This window comes from Patella vulgata, chromosome 3 (genome assembly GCF_932274485.2).
Source record: "Patella vulgata chromosome 3, xgPatVulg1.2, whole genome shotgun sequence".
NCBI lineage: Eukaryota > Metazoa > Mollusca > Gastropoda > Patellidae > Patella > Patella vulgata.
Window position 1 is genome coordinate 60,960,466 of NC_065881.2, and position 24,597 is coordinate 60,985,062.

Genomic DNA, 24,597 nt, shown 5'->3' on the forward strand with positions numbered 1-24,597 from the left:
CCTTGCTGATACGGGCCATGACAAGGCTCATTCGGACCATTATTTGGATGACTAGTATGCATATATTTAATAACATGACAAAAATAACAATAATATAGTTATTATGCCAATGTTCCACACTTGAACAAAAATAAAATGATAAGGAGGAAGTTCAATGCAATTTTTTTTTCAATATAATTATGTTGAAGTTATTTAAATTGGGTTGATATTTTATCTGTCTTACGTTATCACCAAAATACGAGGCGCCAAAGTTGTGGATCATTTTTAAAAAAATAGTTATGATTTAGCAGCCTAAATTTAATTTGCTCTGTTGTAATAAAATAGGGGTAGAAAATGATGGTAGTGGCATATTTGTATCATATAAACTAGTAATAAACTGTGCAGTGTATATAATTTCTTTGAGGGTACATGTAAGTTAAAGTATCTTTCAAGCTGAAAATCGTAACAATAAATATTGTCCCGTCTGTCACAGAATACACTGAAAAGTTTCTGTATTAACAGAACTAGGTAATATTTAAAAGTTTAACAATAATAGCTATCTCCTTCTTTATATGGCCGATTCAGAGCATATAATTAATTAGATCTAATATGAATCAACAGAGTGAAAATTGTATTTGAAATGTGTCCCGTCAGTCACAATTGTCCCGTCTGTCACACAAGTTTATAATGCTGCTTTCCTGCTTTAATCTGCTTTTTTTTACCTTCAAATAGTTCAAGAAGCTTAATAACATTGTTGAATTTTAATAGATCATTTGTCATTGAACTCTTTTTATTATTTGATAGTTCAGTTGTAATTATCAACAAACTAATTCTTCCACAAACATTGGCTAACTTTAGGAATTTTTGGAAACCCCAGTCAAAGTTGCTCCAATTTGAAATTTTTGAATTTTTAAAATGTTGATTTAGAATTGAAGATTAGGTATCTGAAGCCCTCATATCCAAATATACCAAATTTAAAATATTTATATTCGTTCAGGGCATGACAAATTACTTCAAGATTATCCATCTTTAATTGTTATTATAAATTTATTCTGATTTTTCTTCAAAGTACATGTTCCAGATTATTTTTTTTATCATGCGAAATAATTTTTAAACAGCAATCTTCGTTCTATTATGAATTGTCTAATCAGTGTTATATTTATCATATATATATGTAGTTTGTTTTAGAAAATAAATGAATTTAAACAAATTCTGAATGATACGAAATGGTTCCAAAAACTGAGAGATAACAGTTTAACAGTTAAACATCTCCATTAGAATCATAGAATGGATTTCAAACATCAGAAGACATGTTTTCATCGCTCATTATTAACTCCCAATTACTTAATCATTTCAAATAAGTTCTAATTTGTCCCATTTGTCACACGTACAAACTCACCCCACCCCTAAAACTAAAAGTATATTTTTAACATGATTGCTCTCAACTTTGCCACAGATATGATGCTTGATTTATGGGAAACTTGACATCATTATAACAATGTAGTTTAATTTTGATTTGAGAAAGAAAATTTGTTTTGAATAAATCCATTGAAAAATGGATGCAAATTAATGTCCCGTCTGTCAGAGTCATGAGACAATGGTTAAACATCTCCATTAGAAGCATGAAATGGATTTCAAACATCCAAAGACAAGTTTTCATCACTCATCATTTACTCCCAATTTCTTTATCATTTCAAATAAGATTGCATTCTCTCTTGTCCAAATTTATCCTGTCTGTCACAATGACTTTGTCCCGTCTGTCACACATAAAAACTCACCCCTAAAAGTATATTTTTATACGCCCATATTTTCATGTGGACGTATTATGCCGTCGCCCCTGTCCGTCAGTCCGTCCGCAATTGTTTGTGGACTCTCTACAGGTCACAATTCTTATCCGATTTTGACGAAACTTGAAATATAGGTTTATCCCCAAAAGATCTCGGCTGCTTTCGATATTGGCATGTATCGGTTCGAAACTTCATGGATTATGGCCCCTGATTGTACGAAAAATCACGTTTTTAGCTTGTGGACCCTATAGAGGTCACAATTTTTATCCAATTTTTTTGAAACTTGAAATGTAAGTTTATAACCCAAAGATCTTGGTTCCTTTCGATATTCGCGCATATCGGACCGTAACTTCCTGAATTATGGCCCCTGATTGTACGAAAAATCGCGTTTTTAGCTTGTGAACCCTATAGAGGTCATAATTGTCCCCCGCCTTTCGAAGAAAGCAGGGGACTATTAAAATGGGTCCGTCTGTCTGTCCGTCTGTCTGTCTGTCCGTCACACTTTTTGGGACACAATAACTCTCTTCCTAATTGAGCTAGAATGTTCAAACTTGGTGTATGTGTTTATTAGGTCAATGCCTTGATGGAGTTCGAAGATGAGCATTTTCCGCTTAGGGTAAGCAGAGATAAGCAATTTGATTGGTTGATGCTTTGGGACACGATAACTCTCTTCCTAATTGGGCTAGAATGTTCAAACTTGGTGTATGTGTTGATTAGGTCAATGCCTTGATGGAGTTCGAAGATGAGCATTTTCCGCTTAGGGTAAGCAGAGATAAGCAATTTGATTGGTTGATGCTTTGGGACACGATAACTTTTAATTGAGCTAGAATGTTCAAACTTGGTGTATGTGTTTATTAGGTCAATGCCTTGATGGAGTTCGAAGATGAGCATTTTCCGCTTAGGGTAAGCAGAGATAAGCAATTTGATTAGATGAGCATTTTCCGCTTAGGGTAAGCAGAGATAAGCAATTTGATTGGTTGATACTTTGGGGCACGATAACTCTCTTCCTAATTGAGCTAGAATGTTCAAACTTGGTGTATGTGTTGATTAGGTCAATGCCTTGTTGGTTGATGCTTTAGGACAAGATAACTTTGATAGAGAGTGATGAAACTTAAGTGTATAGTTGATAATCAGTTTGATTGCTTGATACTTTAAAAAAAATAAATGTGCGATAAATTAATGTGTCATCTATTTATTTTGGTATTTTGGCGGGGGACATCAGCCTCACTGTTGGCTTGTTTTTATCCGATTTAAAAAAACGTATTATTATATCACCGTTACACCCTAAGGAAGGTTGAGTTCGAATTTCGTGAAAATCGGCCCAAAATTGACAGACAAAATGGCCGCCGTTCGTTCTCAAATAGCGTAAAAAATATGGTATATCAAGGTTGTGGACCCTATAGAGGTTACAATTTTTATCCGATTTTGTTGAAAATTGAAATGTAAGTTTATAACCCAAAGATCTTGGTTCCTTTCGATATTCGCGCATATCGGACTGTAACTTCCTGAATTATGGCCCTTGATAGTAGGAAAAATCACTTTCTTGTTAGCTTGTTCTCTATCCATCTCTAGAAAATGTGGGCGTATCCTGCCTGGCAGCTGCTGGTTAAGATATTGCTCTCATCCTTGCCCCAGATATGATGCTTAATTTATGGGATACCGGACATCATTATAACAATGTAGTTTAATTTTTAATTGAGATAGAATTTTTGTTTTGAAAAAATCCTTTGAAAACTGGATGCAAATTAATGTCCCGTCTGTCACGGTCATGGTTTAGGTGATGACATCTAGAGATTGTTTTACTGAGTTAAGTTTCATATTTTATATGATACTATTTGTTCTCTGCTAGGAAATACCATGTTTAAATTCCCTTCTATCCTTAGTATCATATAGAGAATGGGCTTGACATTTTACATGGTCACCTATTCTGTCCCGTCTGTCACGCTGGAATTAGCCAATAATGGGTGTAATCACGGAAAATAAGCTTCAAATGTGATTGTCGATGTCTCAGTACCGATAATCACAATATTATTGTAGTATGTGGAAAGAAATACGGTTCTTTGGTGGATGGGGAAAAATGCAAGTTGTCAATCATTGTGGCTGTATGGTGATTGCAATGATTCTGTTTCACGCAAAAGACATTTATGCTTTTTAAAGCCAATAAAAGGTCTGAAACGTCGACAAACCTAGTCCGAAACGTTTAGCTGTGTTACCATAAAAACATTTTGTGTTGAAATAAATGCTTAAAGCACAAACAATGAAGTATGAACCATTAAAATAGTCACCGAACAGTTTATCTTTGTTTGTGCATTTAACATTTATATTATATGTTAAACTATTTATAACTTATTTGTAATCATTTATATGTTAAGCAATTTCATTTGTAACTTTTTTGTAATCAAATCAACCTGCTCAAAGGAAATCCTTAGAACCATCCACTACTGTGGCTGGAGTCAAAGCCGAAAGTTATCAGTAACCATTTCCAGTGTATCCCCTTATTTGATCAAGATAACTTTACCGCATTGTCAGGTCCTATCATAATTTTAGTGTTAATAATAGTATTACTAGTAGGGTGACCCACCATAAATAAATATCTCCATATATCTCGACAATTTCGCCACAATATTTATATATATGCCAAGCCTCAAATCAGTTTCACACAATTATAGTCACTAAATAAACGATCATGTTGTACTTAATAAGCTATGACCATTAATCATCTATAAATAATAGACTGAAAACTGGTTCCATGTGTCGTCCATAACATCCAGACACTTTTGAGTAAAAGATAGGCTACGTGCCCTTGTTTTGAAATTAGTCTCGCTTAACCAGTCTATCGACCATTCTAGGGCTGATTGACAGGTCGGGATTATCAAGACTACTTTTTTACGAAACCTAACAGAAAGCTAGAACAAGAAATTGAATTTAGAAATGAGCACGTTAGCTAGCTCAACAATTGTTTTAAGAAGCTTGTAAAAGTAAACTGAAACTACTGCTAGTATCATGTTCCTGTCTAACCCGAGTGTTTCTGAGATATTATTTGTACTAAACCAACAGATGCCGCTCTTAACGGTACAGTTAATGATAAAGCGATTTAAAAAATGAAACGAACGTAATTTCTAAATCTGCTGTAATAACCAAGAAGCTTAATTTTACTGCTATTCAAAATCGTCGACAATAATTTTTTTACGGCTGTAATAGTTGATAGATTTGTAGAGAATTGCACGTGCCATGGCTATTTATAGTATCATACTGTCAGAAAGTTGGCCTCGACACGGCGAATGTGCACGCTTCAGTGGTAGTCTCGAACTATCAGCGGTTGACTGTATTTCTGTAGGTGCGTGGGTCACCCTATTACTAGTAATAACTGTAATAAGTGGTTTGGATTAAAACTTAAAACTTAAGTTCAGATTAACTTTATGGATCATATTTTGTATATTATTTATATTTATTTGTACTTCCAATCAAATATTCTAAAATTTATATCGATTTCTACATGTATGCCCAAATAATAAGGTACTATGTTACTAACTTGTAAATTAGAAAAATATGGTACGATGTCATAGCCAATTAGAAGGTTTTATTTTTTTAAATAAGTAATTAATGATGTTGGGTTAGACTGATTAATTAAACGCAAAAGCCTCAAATACAAGAAGATTGAATTGTGAGAAATTTGAAAGGTAAAAAAGTGTATGCTGTTACAGGTACATTGTACCACAAGATTTGGACAACTTGATGCTTAAATGTTGACATCATATGTGTACCGTAGATGCCAGAACTTCTTGAATATGTTGATAATAAATCAAAACTCCAATTTGTCTACATATTTCCTTCGATTAACAGCCAACAATTTCCTGTCATATCTTGTATTACGGTGTATTTACATACCGGTACATGTATTTATAAAATAAGTCAGATCTTTGCTCGGATGAAATCGTTTGGACTCTTTGATCCTGCACGTTTTTCTTATTAAATTTCTGCGCCGAGTCGGATTTCCAAAGTCAGATCTTTGCTCAACTCGGATCAAAATGTTTGGTCCATTTGATCTAATTCCGGCCTTTTTCCTTCGCCTAAGTCGGATCGGCAGTATGTTCAGAATTTGACTTACCCTAAGTCAGTTTCGTACCGATGGTCTAAAATGCGGTTAGGTATTCCATGCACAAAGCCCCAAAATACTCCCCCCTATCATTTTGACTCATATCAGCCTATTTGACGCGACGCAATAATAGAATTTTCCTGGAAAATTTGAAACTCGGTGTCTTCTGTACGAGACACTTTCCAGCAAAATTTAGGACATTTTTCAAAGACGGCGACAAAACGGAAGCTATCTACTCGCACCAAAACGAAAGTTATCTACTCGCACATGCGAACAAAAGCTTGAAATGTGCCTTTGAATCATTTATTATCCGGGGCTCTTGCAGTTTATTTCTAATTGAGCTAAGATTGAATTTTGGTCTTTGACTAACTCAGATCTTGGCTTTAACTCAGATAAAATTGATCAGTCCACTTAGATCATAATTTTCTCTTAAAGTTAAAGTATTGATGCACCATTTGCATTTGTCATTAAAATATCATATTTCTTATGGCTTGTGTTCAGATTGATTATTTAAGGTTTAATTAAGAAAACAAATCAGATTACAATATGTACCAACCCCGGATAATGTCCAGGCTTTCATTCCATCAGATTTAAGATGGCCTATCATTTAAATTTTCGTGGGCAACTAAATGGCGATGGCTTATTACATAGAAGGCAACATAGATCGATGAAAGTTCAATTCCACACTCCTTTGTAAATTACAAATTTTTGACTTATATTATTAGAGATTCATCTTTCATATTGTAGTTTGGAAGTGATTCCTATTGCTTAAAATTTGCGTAAATAATTTTCTGTTTATGTAAGAGTGTGACTGCTATATATACATGTATGTGCTTACCATAAAATCCCATAATATACTATAACACTCTACCATAACATAATATAAACCCAGAATTCAGGACAAATTTATGTCCCCCTTTACAAAATGCCGGCACAGCATCTGAATACCACACTGTAATTGGCCAGATGGCGAATTCAGCCCCATTCAAGTGATTAACACAGTTTATGGTACATGTAGTTTTGACAATACACACCGAAACATGCACTGTAGGCCTTATGCACTTGGCAAACCTCAGTAGATTCCATCACTCTACATCTAACCTCGGCTGTATGACGGTAAGTGATATGTTCCTACACCTATACAATTGCAATGTGGCACTGATTTACTTATTAGAAAAACTTGCCACTTTTAGAAAGAAGTTTTCAAAATTGTGCCGTTTGAAGATTGTGTAGAATTTACAGTGCAAAGTTGTCCTTGTTTAAAGAAAATCGGATAAACTTGAAAGAAAAACAGCTTCAGACTTGTAAAGCCTTGTATGATAAAACATTCTTCAAAGAATCCGGGAACTTGAAACTAGTTCCAATGGCGGACTTTGTCATACAACCAAGGCTAGATGTAGGGTACTGGAGTTTGCTGAAATTTACCGAGTTGGTATTAGTATTATACTGAAAAATACAATTATCCATACTATGTACTCCTAGTGTAGTGTCCAGTATACACCATCATGCAGATTATTTATTTATGATTTTTTGTGAAATTATAATTAATGTGTCAGTGACAAACATGGTAAAATTAAGGACAGTACTCATCAATCAACTGAATACTTCAACACAGTATTGCTTGAAGCAAATATAATATCAACTGTTGAGAGTGAAGTTACTCATCTTATGTCATTTACAAGTAATCAATGGTATAAAAGTCATGAAATATTCTTCATGTACATGTAGTAGTAGTAGTAGTACTTAGGGAATCTTCTGTTTCAAATAGATTGTAATTGGTCAAGTAAAAGTTTACATTGGATTAATAAATTAGTCCCAATGAACATGAGGGTCAAATGCATTGGTTATTGAGCACATGTCTTAACAATCGATAGAAAATTCTTGAGATCAATTTGTCAATTTGCAACCTGTAACTCTAAGATTTACAGATTACACAGATTTTCCAAACTCCATTTTCAAACCTGGATACAAACAGCCTTTACATACATGTATTAGAGCACATGTACATCATGTATAGATGCCATGTTACATGTAGATCATTAAACTTATTGGTGTTCAATATACATGTATGTGTTCTCATTTGTGCTCATTTGATACATATTTTAATTATGTAGAATTATCGAAATTTGTTTTGCCGATACTTGTTCCTTTCGGTCATTCGTTTGTTTTTCTCAATGTGCATTCCTGTGACGGTCATAACTGAAATTGCTTCATAAAATAAAATTCCATAATACTATTTCATTGCCTTCACTAAAAAAAGCACTTTGTCAGCATGTACGTATGACAGACATACTGAATTGGATTTTTTTTAATCACATGCTTTGTGGGATTTGTTTGAATTGATTTTGGAGCTATGCAAGAACAACATGGCATCTTGTTGGCTTATTGGGACATGACAAATTGAAGACCCCATCTCTGTTTTCAGTTTTGGTCATATCTGTAGTGAAATCAGTAAGTAGAGTGGTTCATGTAGCTGGGTAAAAATCCGATGGAGCAGTTACAATGTATGTGCAGGCCTGTTGGAACCTGGGGGAACCTGGGGGCAGGAGGCGGTTTGGTCTTAGCCCCTGAATAATTTGTAAATATTTGTTCCTTATATAACAAACATTTTTACTTTGGCACGCTATGCCAAGAGGCCCGCCAATGCAAATTCTGTTAAGATGGGTCTGCTGCTTTCAGGTTTAGTGGTTGTAATAACTTTTGACTCCATGATAGCATTCACCCGGTTGGACTTTTAGCATGATGAAATATGTCATAATTTATAAATAACATATAATGGAAAATTACATGTGAGGAACTGCCTACTTAATCCTAAGAAAGCCAGAAAAATGTACCTTTGCTAGATCAATTAGTTACAATGAGATTAGGCAATAAGCTTATCTCACAAAATTTGTTGCAATATTTGTCTTATGAGTGTTGGAAGTACAATTGTATACTTATTAAAGGACAATATTGGTGCCAGTCATTATCACATATGTGATAGAGCTGGTTAAACACATTCCAAATATAATATTAACACAGAGATCATTGCTACGATAGCTGAGTAATACAGGTTTCCTGAATCGGAAGTGACGAACGCCAACGGAAAACACGAGTCATCACTCTATATAACTGACTGATGTGACGAGTGATAACAGGTACATGGCCGAATTTCTGCTCACTAATAATTCCTTCGAAGACCAAAAGTTGTTTTATGGGACTGTAAGACGATACCTGAAAATTCAATAAAGTAATTGAATGTCATTAGATAAGAGAACACGAGAAAAATAGAAATAGTCAGTACATTCCCTTGTTTATATTCATTCTATACCTTATAAAAACATGGTAATGCACAGACTTTTTCTGTTTTTCTTTCGTGTTCTCTTATCTAGTGGCAGTCAATTCTTTTTATGAATTGTCAGATATCCTCTCACAGTCTCACACAACAACTTTTGGTCTTCAAAGGAATTATTAGTGAGCAGAAATTGGCCCATGTATCTGTTATCACTCGTCACTTCAGTCAGTTATAAATATAAAGGGATGCTTGTGTTTTCCTTAGGCGTTCGTCACTTCCGATTCAGGAAACCTGTTAATTCAGCAATCATATTAAAGATCTCTGTGTTAAAATTATATTTGGAACGTGTTTAATTAGTTCTATCACATATGTGATAATGACTGACACCAATATTGTCCTTTAAAGGTACAAATATAACTTGTTGGACTACACTAAAAACAGACGAAAAGAATGAATGATAATTATAATATAGCGTTGGAAAGTTATATTAGATCATGAACAGGTTAATATCATTTGCTTGGGGAATTTAGATAGAAGATACAGTAAAAATGTCAATATCTGACACTTGATCTATATTTAGGCTGGTATTTTAGATCAGTATAATTATACACACCTTTTGTACTAAACACCTATAATATTACATACTTCCCTACTTATTATTGTAAAATAATGAAAGAAGTGACTAGATACTCCCATCAGCAGGTGAGTGTACATGTAACTTCTGCAAAGTTTAATCAGACAGAATTGACCTTTTCCTTGTGTCACACACTATATTGATGTTAGGTACACATGTGTTAAGGATTAACTCTTTGGTGTTCTTTGTACAATTGACCATTTGACCAGTTGCCGACATAGTTTTACATGTACATGTACCTAACAAATATATATATATATATATATATATGTTAATGCATTTTTCATTATAAGGAAATGATCAGTTTTAGTAGAATGAGGTTTTGTTTTAACAAAAGGAAAATTTTGTCACTGTCCTATCATACATTTCGAAAGCAAAATCTTTACATTTGCTATCTTTTCCATAAATTATAATATCACACTTAAAGCTACTGGTCATCAATAATGTTTTTCGGGTCACGAGTTTAGAAAGCATTCTCAGGTTTAAGTTAAGAATTTACTCAAAATTGTTCGCCCTATTTTAACTAAAATATAGCCCTTTATAAAACTTTTGGTTTTTTAATGTATCAAATACATCAATAAGAAACTATGTGGCTGTGCAAAGTTTTGTGTTTCTAGATCAAAGATATTGTTTTTTTATATTTAATTAAGAAAACAAAATCCAAATATCAATGGTAGATAATCTTCCAGCTTGGAGTTGGATTCAATCAAGATTAAAAAGAGGTCCATCAAGGGTTTAAGTGAAGATTATCGGTGATGTTCGTTGTTTTGACCAAATTGAACAGCTGTCGTTTACAGTTCTTAGTCCATCCCTCCTGTTTTTTTAATTAATATTTTGTAGTTTGTCAGTCAGCCATTAGGATATGTTGTTTTTCATTGTTCATTACATACATGTACATGTATGGTGCTCTAAATAACTTGTGTACTGATTTTAAAATGTTCATTGTGTCTTAAATATCGGATATTAGGATTCCATATTTTCACAGCAAGATGACAACATCAATATTGATTGAAATGAACCAATATTGAATTCTAATTTGTGTTTTTGATTTTGAATATTTTCGATAATTTTGAGAGGTTCATCCCCTTTAATTATACATGAATTCATCATATTCATAGGTTTACATATTGTGCAGAAGTCTCAGAATTTGTCACCATCCTCAGGGACCACGTTGGCTCAATGAGTAAGACGTTGGCTTACTAACCTGGAGGTCCCGTGTTCGATCCCTGCTTTGGCTGAGACAGTTCATTGGGATTTTCCGGCGTGGTTCCTCCTTGGCATGCACATAAAAGATCCCTTGGCATTTGGAATTTGATAAAATGTAGGCCGTAGTGCCGCTCTCCAGGCAAAATTTCCCTCATAGCACAATGTATGGCGTATCCTGGGCTTCATTAGTCCAGTCGGAGCAGAACAGTAGTACGTTGAATCCATTTCATTTAATTACGCACATGCCAATGTGTAAACAGGACCTAGAAACAACTATACGTTAAACCCAATTTCATTTCTTTTTTGTCACCGTCCTCTGCCATCATTGATATACAGTTTTGTAATTACTAATTATTGCAAAAAATTTCACAAGTATAATATAATAAGGGTTGAATACCATCATAATTACATAATAGGCATATGTAGTTTTGATACTTATATTTCTCTAGAATAAATTGAATGACCAGATCTGAACAAGTCACAGTGTCTCTGACAAAATTTTGTCTGGATATGCAAATAAAATGCCAAATTGGAAGAAGTAGCCTGTTTACATTGTCTGAAAGGTTCAGCTCAAAATATGGAGCCAATTGAAAATAACCACCAAAACAGTTCATACTATAATGTAGGCCTTTTAGTGTGGTTGCTTCCAGTTTTTCATTGACTTGACAGATTAATGTGACTGTCAAGAGGGGATTAACCTACAAAATACTGTTACTTACTGGAAAACAACATATTAACCGGCAGATACAAGCCAATTTGTCCCCGGACAACTTGTCCCCCGATAACTCGTCCGCTGGGACAATTCGTCCCCTGGGATTATTCGTCCCCAGACAATTTGTCCCCTAGGACTATTCGTTTCTGGATAATTCGTCTAGGTCTATTCTTCCTTTAGGTCTATTCGTCACCTAATTATGATCAACAGCTAATTCTGAAGAAATTGAAGAAGTTGAAACTAACTGATGTCTGGTCTACATTGTTTTATCATGCACAATAATGCATATTGATTAAAGTCAAGTGCAGTATTGACAATGGACAATACCCATATTGAATGGATAAATGGATTCTCTAACTAGCAAAAGGTGTCACTAATCATAGCTGATTACTACATTTATATCAAATGGCCCGAAAAAAACTTCAGGAACCATTCAGTTAAGGCCTAGATTTAATACTAAATGTAAAACGATGTAAAACTAGCATCAAGACTGAGATTTAGGATAAAAATAAAAAGTAAAGATTAATTCAGTTTTTGATAATGGAACTACATGTACCACGATTGTTGTCTGAGGACAAAATGTCCGAGGGGATGAATTGTCCTAGGGGACGAATAGCCCTAGGGGACGAATAGTCCTGTGGGACTAATAGTCCTGCGTTGAATTATCCTTGGGGATAAGTTGTCTGAGGACGTATTGTTCAGGGACGAAATGTCCTAGAGCCAACCAAGACATAGCAGGGAGTTGTCACTGCACATGTATCTTGGTTTATCCAGATACAAGTTGATTGCTTGCCTAGAAGCTTATATGCAAATCAATATGACAGCTTAACATTGGTTTTTCTTTGAAAATATGTCACAAAGATTCATACAATGAATACTGTACACAAATATGTGTGCACTAATAGTGTGTTATTTTACAACACCAGGTTTTTTTAGTAGATATTATGAATCATTTTTAATTTGAGGTATTTATTTCATAGCCATGATTCTTACACCTGTTCATGGGAATGAAAACAAACGTCTTATTTATATTATGTTTATGGGAATAAAATTAAACAAGATGTCATAGGTAAGATTGTCTACCAACCCTTAGTAGAAAATAATCATCATCTAGAACGAGCTGATTTGATCACAAATCAGAATTATCACTACATTTACGAGTAGATTTAAACTTTTTAACTTTGTGGTAAAAATTTTGAACGCTTTTGCTGAGTTATCTTTACTTCGACAAATTTTGACATGTTAAGTATATGTACATGTATGTGATAAAGGTCAAAGTTTAAGACGGAATTCTTTGAAAGTTTGTGAGATTGTTTAATGGAATTCAGATTTTTCAATTATCTCACTGTTCTTGAGGGAATTTTATTATTATGTACATCGTAGCTTATGTGGGATTGTTGTTTAGGTCATGTTAATTTGAAGAACACTGTCAAATTTTCAGATGGCAAATTTTTAACATGAATTACACAATACAAAACATTGTCATTGATTTATACAAATCTATAATTCTATGCACAGCAAATTTGTTTGATATTAAAATTAAAATCTATTGAGTTTTTTTTTTTTTATATGAACAATATTTTTTATTCAGAATGTCTGAATGGGATTGGGAACAGGCTTAGCCTATGTAAAACCCCTCTCCCTATTGAGTTATAACTGCATTTGTATTAAAGTTGATAGACAAATGGTTGTATTGCATTGGGAGCAATTGCATTTTAGTTTATTTATCTAACAGCTTTTAGCTCATCTTTCCACAATCTTTTTAAGCCAAGAGCTAAAAACGGGGATGTTGAGGTTAACTTAAAGAGACTAAGTGTTGATTTAAGTGTTATTCTTTTACAACCAGTTCTTTGTTTTAAAGAGTTGACTAGTAGAGTTGTTTAATAATATACATGTACAGATGTAGTAATAGCTGAGGTCTTCAAATGGTTCAAAGATTCTACTAAATACTAGAAAACTTAATCTTCACTCTTGTTTAGAAATGATGTACCAAGTTTATTTAGACAGCAAATTTGTCCAAGCTCTTGCAACTTGGCAGAAGAGAGATATTTTCCTTCTTGGTTCAATATTTGGGTGTAACTTGCTTAAAATCCATTTTTGACTTCCTTCTAAACGATCCACTAAAGTAGGATCAACAGACAACACATTGTTTTTTGGGGGACTGTGTCAGATATTTACGAAGACTGAAAATGACTATAACATTATCAGGTTTAAGTTTCAATGTTTGTGTTACTTTTTCCCCTCCTTTAATCACCATGTTTACAAAGGGTTTTTCTTTTGTTTACTTGATTGATATAAAATATTTTGTCGACAGATTTTTCTGGCTGCTTTTTTTTTTTGCCTTCCAAGAATTAAGAATGTTAAATGGCATATCAGCATTGCCATGTTTTTAATTACATGTACGGTACCATACCATTACTCATTTTCAGAATTCGTATAGCCTTTGATGAACATTTGAATTATTATTTGTGTCCAAATAAAGTATCTAAAAGTGGTCATTTTACGTATGTTGAAATGAAAACTATGTCATCCTAAAATGTATGTACCGGTAGCTGCTTCTTGGCCAGTCTGACCTAGAACTACTGGGTGTGGTTAGGAAGGGCATTCATCCAACTTTATGTCAGAAGAAACCTGACCGGCACTAAACCCACTAAGGGTGTGACGACTAAGCAAAACTTGAACCGGTTAGTCGGCGGCTAAAAAACCGAACCGATTCGGTTTAGTCGGTAATGAAAACTAACTGAAAAATATTAGTCTTCCATAGTCTACAATACACGCTAATATACTGGCCTTTATATACGGAGCTTAAAACTGTAATGGGGACATACATACAGTTCTATGTTTTATGTGTCCAGTACATTAAAAAATTTGGTTTTGTTTGTACTATGTAGTTTGTTCAAATCTCCTGTTTAACCTTTTTAATAAAAGTAATAAACACAACATATAAAAAACTTCAAACAATGACGTATTGATCAATAATATTAGTGATAAACCGATGAGAAAGCGTATCTGGGCATCAGATCAGTGCACATGCCTATTGACCTAACCTGGAGGATTGCTTGTTTCTGATTGGGCACTTCAACCATTGACCTTAGCGACCGACCAATCAAATAACGTATTCTTAAAATAACTTCATTAGGTATTCAAAAACACACTCGTTTGTAATCGCGAGAATATCCACGACCGATTACGGAATATAGTAAATAAAGTATACTGTCTCGTTATTATTATTGTCGACCATTTACCAATGATGTAGCTTATTGCTTATTCGCCCCCATAATTTTCGATCGTTAATACATGTATCTTTTTAAAAAAAAACATGTTATAATATTCGGGCGACTGGTTTATATCATTATCATGCTGTATTTTTTAGACGACTATCGATTTCCCGAAACTTGATCATAGTAGGGAAGGGGTATAACATAATTTTGCAGAATCAGACAACGATTATTCTCATTTGTATTCTATAGTTAGTAGCTGGGAAGTTTATAAATGTATGGGCTGGCATGGCAAGCTTTTATATCAGCACAATCTAACCAAAGCAGCGCTTTTTCACCAATGACCAATGACCCCCTCCACCCTCCCTCCCCGATCGTTAAAACCTGTTACACACACGCAAACATGTACATTCCTCAGAAACACTTAAATTTCTTCAGGCCATGGGCAACATAAGAGTTTGTGATCAGTTGTCCGGTTCTCCACGGAACATTTCCAGCCCAGAAAACGTACTGGAGATGCTGCTGCAAACCCCCTGCAGCTATTGACAATGTAGTGAGTTTTTACTCAAGAGCTGAAATATGTTTTATTTCATTACTACATCATATTCATATAAGATCTATTCTCTGTAAATTTCATAGGACATTCGTGAAACTTGTCCCTTGGTTAAGTCAAAAGTGGTCTAACACATGCGCTTTAGATCATAAGGTGTGTATGTCATACAATTAAGTGGCGTGGTTTCCATTACAAGCATGAAGATAACATGGTCTAGTGTTGTCTATCGAATCTCACGGATTCTCACGGACTCGAATAATTGAAATAAAACTGTATCATTTGTTAGTCCCAAAATTACGTAGTTTGTGTTGAGTGGACCTTAAACCTCATTTCTCTCTCAAGTCAAAATCAACCCTTGATGACGACTGAATGGAATATATAAACTTTTGTAAAGATGACCAAGCATATGCATCACCATATGTTCGTCCCAAAATGACCTAGTTTGTGCCCAGTGGACATTAAACCCAATTTTTGTTCTCTCTCTCACGTCTAAATCATCCTTGCTAATGATTAAATGGAATATATTAAAGATACATTATGTAAGATTTAGATAAAGAGCTGACCATTCTTGCTATAATAGCTCAAAAAGAGATAGTGTAAAATGAAAATATTGGAAATTTCATTCAAATTACTTCATTCTGAGCCAAGTTATCACCCGTTTGTAGTTTTGACAAGATGTGTGCATAGTGGTAACCAGGGCACTGGTATATTCGAGACTTAGCCTCACTTTCCCATTTTTAAATTAAATTTTTTAAATAGCGAACTGTTCCAACTAGTTAAAATCTTGAGTATCCGATGCCATTGAGAGTTGATTATGGTCTAGTTTTGTTAATAAATGTCTAATTAATAGTTTAGATAGCATTTCAGGCCTAAAAAAAGTCCTGCAATAGGCAGATTTAGCTCTTGCATAATGTATGTTTAAATTTTTAAAGATGTCCATACATATTCTTCATCTGGGGTATTGATAAATGGAACATTTTATCCCAATTTTTTCTTCTTTTTTATTATACCTGTGCCGGTCATTTTTATTTTTTATTTTGTTAGTAGGAAGGTTGCTAGTTGTGGGTAACATTCAACTTTGGTCTTTAGTCCCTGCCAAGAACAAACTATAGCCTCTCAAACTTTATTGATAAATGTCTAATTCAATAGTTGGTATAACATTTCAGGCCTAAAGAAAGACCTGCAATAGGCAGATTAGCTCTTGCATAATGTATATTTAAAAAAATATTTTTCCAATTTGCCAGGTTGGTATCAACTGAATCAACCTAATATTTTTGTGGGGATGTATCAGGGTACTAACCCATCCCACAGAAAAAATTTGGTCCATATCCCCGACCCAAGTGTTGTCACCCTCTGCATGGTGTTCTTAATAATTTTCATATTTGGTTTTTAAAAGCTTTTAACTGTTTTAACACAAAATCTGTTATAGGCCTACATTAACTTTGGTTATACTATAGACCTTCTACTCTAAACATTTTTATGAAAACAAATTTTCACCTCACAAGACCAAAAAGTTTGCCTCATTTGAAGTAGTATAGCTTAAATACATGTATCTTACAATTTTGAGAATATCTTATACGTAAATATATAGTATCATAAGGGTTGGTGTAAAATGGCTTTCTTTATCCTCTATTCATATGTAGACCTGTGTACTAGCAAAGTTACAGCTAAGGATTGGATTAGTCTGTAGAGCAGTTTAAGGCAGGAACACTTTTTAAACCCAATGTAATCAAAACCAACCTATAGTAGACTGGGCTCACTGCCATCAAAATTTTATTAAAATTAAATAAAATTTTGGATTCTTGTTTGTTGATTAATATTTTTCTCTTTTGACATTACATCAACACAGTGAAAATGTGTTAAAGATAATGTATTTTAGGCAGGCAATCAAATTTTCCACACAAATTTTCAACAAGGACAGGTTATCTCCCCTAAAGCTAATCAATGCATAAAATCCAATGAATCAACATTATTATTTTTGACCCAAATCTAAGAGGTCTAGCCTTTTTGATGCGATAACCTAGATAGGAACAGCTCTGATGAACCACTGTGGGTGTATGTTTTATTGCCTTGCAACCTATTTTTATTCAAATATGAAAATGTTCCAAGTTTGTACAAAATATTATACCTGATGGCATTTAGCATTTAACCTTTCTCAATCTAGGTTATAGTGGTCTTAATTTTCTGTCTTTCACATATAGATTATTGCATTCAAATTAAGAACAACACTTCCCATTGTTGGTCTGACATTGTTTTTACATTGTAACATCTGAGAGTAAATTTTTTTAATTGACAAAATGGTTGCAGTACAGACTGCTCCTCAAATTTGGCATGACCTTTGCTTTAGATTCAGTTTCGAAGAGTTAAAGAATATCAGCAGACTTTAACTTTTAACCTGTTTATATTTTATTTTTTTAAACTAAAGCACATCTAGCTGTCTTAATGTAAATTAAATCCGTTGTTTATACAATTGTACTCATTTTTAAAGTGTTATTTTTTGTATTTTTATAGGCCTTTTCACCATGTCGGTTGTTTGTATTAGCCGCAAAAGTGCCTTCTAAGGTAAGAAGAATGACTTTAGTATTTGTTTTAGACAGTTAACTTTTTTTTATTGTGTCATTAAATTTCTCCTAGTAAGTAGTAAAACAAGATTTCAGTATTAAACACAAGATTTACAATGGCAGTTCATGTATTTTAATTATTGTATGAATTATTCAAAAGTTTACTAATACTAGTCTTTCAACCAGCTTTTTTGACTTTAGTAAAATTTGAAATGGCATAGTCATTAACATTATATTAGCAATACTCAATATAATTTATTGATTGTCCTATTACTTATTCAAAGGATAAACCTGTGTACTTTCTGTCTTTCTTACCAGTTCAGATAATGTATCTGGATTGTTTATGCATACATGTACACATATATTTGTAAGTGGTTACTATATTGTTGTTTACTTCGACTTCATTCAAAACATTCAAATTTATAGATTTTTATACCCCTACATTGAAATGTAGTCGTATATCGTCATCACCCCTGTCTGTTGGCTGTAGTCCACAATGTAATTTTACAAATCTTATGAATGTTATAACTTATTAGAGGATAAAGTTTTCATCCAATTGACTATACACATTGTCATTGTTTAAGCTTGTGAGATGAAGAAATCTATTGATTTTCAGTGATTTTCGATAATTACTGTCAAGAGTTATCATCCCTGATCAATCCAAAAAATCTTTTGGATGCTCTGAAGGCTAAAGATATCAGCTGATTAGCAGTGATTTCTGATAATTACTGAGCTACTGCCCTTGATCAATTTGAAGAATAGTGAAGGCTTAAAGATACATTCACACAAAAGCATTTATCAGGTAGTTAGTTCCAATAAAAGTAGGGCAATTTTGGTACACCCAATCTTACAAGAAAAATACTGGAATCCCCGAAAAACACTCTCGGGCTCGCTAAGACAAAAATGTTAGGGTATTCCTAAAATTCATCCTGTCTCCGCAAGAGCTTCTTAGGTGTTGATCTAAAGGCTAACAGTTGTGAGAATTGAAAGTCCAGTGAATAATGGGATTAAAGGCGGAAAAAGCAGTTGGCTAAATGGACTGCGACTAACGAAAAACAGAAGTTGAACATGGATTCTCCCTCGAACAAGTCACATGATAAACAAATAAGATAAAAATAAATTCTCACGGCATGGGATGGTTTTCTTCTGATTAAAAGATTTTGAGGGGAATTTGACACAAACTTTTGATAGATAAATTAGTTTAAATATGTTTTTAGTCCAAATGTACGTGTATCATATTAAGCAAATCACACAGTTTGTATGCGGGAAGGCATCTCTTCAAGAGGAAAAGAAGCAAAATGATTTTCAACGACTTCCAATATTGCGAACAGCTATAAAGCTATCAAGTCATTACCATCACATTTATTGTATAAAATTAATGAAGTAGTAAATGTTATAAATATGGCAGTGGGAAGAAGTACACATTTAAGGACCAGTGTAGCAGGACAGAGAAAAATAAGAGGGGCAAATTAAAACATATATTTAAAATAGTCTCTGAAAGTGCTTGAAAGTATTTTTAATAGATATTTTTAGCATCCAACTTTATATATTTTTAGTTGTCTTTTCCTGAACTATTTGATGTGTTTCAACCAAATTTGATCGATTGATTTATTGCTCGTCCAGATTTGTTCAAATAGTTACATTGTACAACTTGGCCCCAAAGGACATGCAAAGGATGATTTTTAGAGGCAAATTAAGACATTTGTAGCTTCTTTTTCTTTATATGTTGCCTGTTGGTGCTTAACACAGTGGCTTGATCCCATATTAGGTTGGGGCATAATAGCCAGGGCAGGGCAACCAAATAGGAAAAATATAGGGTTTTTTGATTTTTTTTTTCTCCTCAGATTTAGATAATTACTAACAAAATTGATAGATTTAAGAATAACATAGTGGCACCAACATTTGGCAAATTTATATTATGACTAAATAAAATTAAAACTCTTAAATTCACACATTATGGTACTATGAACTGATGAGGGATTAAATAAAATTAGTCCAAGCAAAAGAAGGAAGACACTTTTTGTTATTGAAATTTTGTCAATAATTGACGTAATTTAAAAAGCCATTAAAATTTTATTTCCTGGTTTATACTGAGTAATAGTAATACTAGAACAGTTTATTTATAAATAATAATTTGCATTCCAAAAAGACATGTGCTTTTCTCTACATTTCAGTTAGAGCATACTTTTCATTATTTGGATATCCAAGCCATAGAAAGTCGTAAACCCAATCAGGTAACTATTAATTATTTATCTTACAAATATATAATGAATTAATGATATGTAAATATATTAGTATCTATTATAATTATATTATATTTGAAACAAAGCCTGTGCATACCCGTACGCATACATGTACATCTGGGTTTTTTTCGATTGTCTCAGTACACTTTTGCAATATTTGAGCCAGTGATCTTTCATATGACTAATTTTGATCAGATAAAACAATCCATGTGATTTGTGATTTCTAATGTTGATTAATAATTCTTGGTTGATTCCTAGTTTATGTACATATTTCTATATTTACGACAAATCTGTTTGATTACATACATAATATGCTTTTAATATTTCTTCCATGCTGAAGATCACATTACTACAATGATCCACAGTGGCTTTTTTTGAAGGGTTGAATCTATAATAAATATACCAACAATGAAAAGAAAATTTTGTTTCAATAATGTTGATAATTTCATTTCTTTCAAAAGCACTTAAAGTGATAAGCTTATATATCTACTACCAGTACTGGTATAGAAATCTATACACTTTCCAGTAGCAGTACAGCATTAACAACCATTTTCTCTCTCTAGAATATGATAAATAGTTTTCTGTATTAATTGTAGATGTTCTACAAGTATTTATAAGTGTTAGAATTAAGTATAAATGAATAAAGTTAGAAGCGATTAGCTATCTTATCTATGAACAAGACTATTTAATCTTTTAATTGCAGCTTCAGATTACAGTAGATTCCAAAATCTACTCTTTTATCACCCAAGATGCTGATACAGACGAAGTTAATCACATGATAACACATATTGGTACCTCTCTAAAAAATATTTTCCCGTCTTTTCCACTAGAGTAAGTGTCAGTATTTACATGTATCATGACTGTATTAATTCTTTTAAAAAATGGATTTGTGATATTTGTTTACTTTTGTAATAAACTATGTGGCGATACAGATCATGTCAATTTAAAAAAGAGATCTAGGTAAATTAAAAATGATATATTCTTAAGTCACAAACTATATTTCAGATTTGATCATTTGTATGCGCCAATATCTAAATTGAGTTGTACATATCCATATCATTGGTGCTAAGTTATCACCTGATTAACATTTATACAGTGTTATGTCCAGGAGACAAATATGCCTATAAATCTATGTAAATAACATCAAAAGTGTGTATGTTTGCCCATCACGCTTCTTCTCCAACCTCCACCCCCATGTATGTGGTATCAAATTAACTAGCATGACCCATTGAGTGTTTTATGCCATCGAATTTGGGCCCCTGTCAAATTTGGGCTCTGGGCAAAGCTGGGTATCCTGCTAGTTATCAATAATTTATAATAATTACTTGCATAGTTGTATTACTTGATCACTTGAAAAATCTTGTGGTAGCCCTTGAGGCTTGACTTGAAATTTTTCAGGAATAGTTAATTTTGTACTAAAGAAATTCCTTATTGACTTTATTTGCTTGACTTGATTGTTCACTAATGTCTTATTGGTATGGAAGCCTGTAACTACCATTTGTAATGTGAAAGTCGAAAAAGTTGAAATTGCATGTATTCAAATATGACCTGGAATGTAGAGACTACAATAACTTCCGAGGAGAAACTCGAAAAGTCGACAGCACAAAAACAAGCCAAAATGATTCGTTGCTAATATCGCGATGTCTTAATTTCCTAATTTCTACTTGGCGCATTGTTACTGACATGAATAAATACGCTAATATCATTACGGTATGCCAAAATGCAGCCTGAATATAGTGAAAAGTAACTAGAAGTCACAACAAAACAAGGGACACTAATATTGCAGTGTGTTTATGTATTAAGTTCCTATTTTCGAGTCGATTTTTGCTTGGGGTGCGTGCTGCCGCCTTACATTTTGTTGTAAAGTCTACTTTTCGTCTTTTCGACATTCACTTTTGGAAGGGGCAGAAAGTAGAAATTACGAATGGTAGTAATATGTTTACATACATTGGTGTCCATGTGTTTGGCTTATAGTTTTCTGGCCTGTTTGGTCTTGCATGCCATGTAGGTAAATCAAACTGTACAATAAAATTTTCTTAGGGAAATGTCAGATCTACTGTTACTTTAATTGAACTTAGATTAGTTATAAGAAAGGTTGGTAGGTGAAGCATGAAATATGAACCAGGAAGGACATACTATTGATATAAGGTGTTCATTAATAATAATGTTTCATAGTAATAATACAGATATACATGACTCATTATTTACTATTTATGTAATAGGTACAGTCTATGACCTAGACCCATTCAGACTTTACTTAATACTTATTTTGATAAAATTAAGTGTATCCCTTATGTGGGTTATATGATAAATACATAAAAATTAAAATTCAACTTATCTTGCTATCAGTACCAGGAAAGGTTTCTTTCCTTATCTACAAGTTAGCACAATGGGAGTGTCTACAGAGAATATAAGTAGAACATTTTGTCAATGTTATCAAATTAAAAAGTAAATAGTGCGTGATTATATACAGGTAACCACAAATGGTAAAGCTTAAAGTTAAATATACTACTAACAGGTTTTGAAAAGAAACAAATTTGCATTCATGTACATTTTATGTCAACTAACAATATAACCAGTTTGTTAACTCATTATTCAAATTCATAGAAAAATCAAATAATGACATTAGAAGGTCAAATGTAAAATATATCTTCCTCACATTTCTTCTCTCTCCACCAGTAGCGAGTAGTATCAGGTTTTCTGAAATAAATGAGCACCTTTTTTTGTGCATGATTCCCATCACAACTTGTAGAGATATGCCTAATATGATGACAGCATCTGTGTCCCAATAAAATATAAAATGTTTAGTAATAATAGTCACTTAAAATTTTAGTAACAGTATTGTTATGTTTTTGTTTTTATGTTGCAGAAGAATCATATTAAAAATTGATGTACAGCCAGTAGAAAGATTAAAGACTATGTATGATATGATGAAAGATATTGAAAGCAAAGAACTTGGACCATGTGGAGGCTTTACTATGATGTATGCCTGTATGTGTGATTATCATTCATTGCCTTATAGGGAAGAGGTGGCTTGGGTAAGTTCTTTTGTAATGTGGATACCCTAAAATCAATTGAATTAGTTGTGAAAATAGGGTTTATTCCCACGAAGGCGCAGTTATTGACCGTAACGGATTAAAAAAGGTCGTTTTCGACGACTTCGCGGGAATCCAGCCCCTAGGGATTAAAATGGATTAAAAACGAAACAATGGTGTTATAGATTGTTATGATAAGAATTTACACTTTCATAATCCCCAATGTAACTAATTAACCAACATTTTAGCATCAGTTATGGCATAAGAAATAAAAACATAACTATACTATAACAAAAATTAATTTAATTTCGCCAAATAAGAAATAAAAACAAAACTATACTATAACAAAAATTAATTTAATTTCGCCAAATGCCTGGAGCTGGCTTTGGATTTGAGCATATTTGTATCCTTTCCTTGGTGGTTCCTGTTCCCCAGCATACTGAACGATTCTAATCTCATTGATATTTTGTTCTTGTTGCAAAATTGGTGAATAAAATTCAGAGTGAACATAAATTCATAAAATCTTTAACACCGTTAATTGGGTCCCAATAACAACATGTCTCTCTTCAAACGAAAGCCGACAAGTTGATATCTGCGCCTTCGTGGGAAGGATTAATTTTGGTCACGCTCAATAACTGCGCCTTCGTGGGAATACACCGAAAATAGTTGTAGTGTTAAAGGATTGAGGGCCCATATCAATCATTGAATCTTAATCGAGGAGAGTGTATATATTTATCAAGCATTTTATAGCTATCTGATTAAAATACAGATCTATATTTCGTTCCGTTTTTCTATACTTTCGATGGCCTACACTACATGAATATCTGACCAGTTGTAGCGGTAGGTCGCGTCAGAGGTCATACGAGCAACTTTTGACCCTATGACATCAGACATTTGATAAACCAATCAGCATTGATGTTACTAGTGGATTACCCACAGTTCCGTGCAAAACACGCCTAAAGCTTGCCGTAACAGACCGTTTTATTGGCTAATCCATCACATCATTCAGAACACGTCAATGATAACAAAAATCTTGCAGATCCTAGTGTAGTAAAGACAAGTAAAATGAAATTTTGAACTATAAAAACGAAACGAAATAGGATTTGTGTTTTAATCATATTGATTTTATAGCAGAAACTTGCTTTTTTGCAAGAGTGATATTTGACGTTTGTGAATTAAGAGCGTGTCCGCGAGAAAACCATGCAGAAGGTGCTAAGGCTTCAATCACACAATTTGACCAAATTTGGTTTATAAGTTGGGATAGTCCCAAAACACATAAATGTGCAATATTAGATAAAT

General features: G+C 33.3%; 1 protein-coding gene across 7 annotated transcripts in view; it reads left to right on the plus strand.

Annotated features, from left to right (window-relative positions):
* The window catches only part of LOC126814207 (F-actin-uncapping protein LRRC16A), a 63,664-nt gene that overhangs the window by 676 nt on the left and 38,391 nt on the right, over positions 1–24,597 (plus strand). For all 7 annotated transcript variants that reach the window (XM_050539209.2, XM_050539213.2, XM_050539211.2 and 4 more), the window contains exons 3-6: positions 17,971–18,021; positions 20,195–20,254; positions 20,967–21,094; positions 23,133–23,301. In XM_050539209.2, the coding sequence (XP_050395166.1) occupies positions 17,971–18,021; positions 20,195–20,254; positions 20,967–21,094; positions 23,133–23,301 (408 nt within the window). The remainder of the gene's footprint in view (positions 1–17,970; positions 18,022–20,194; positions 20,255–20,966; positions 21,095–23,132; positions 23,302–24,597) is intronic.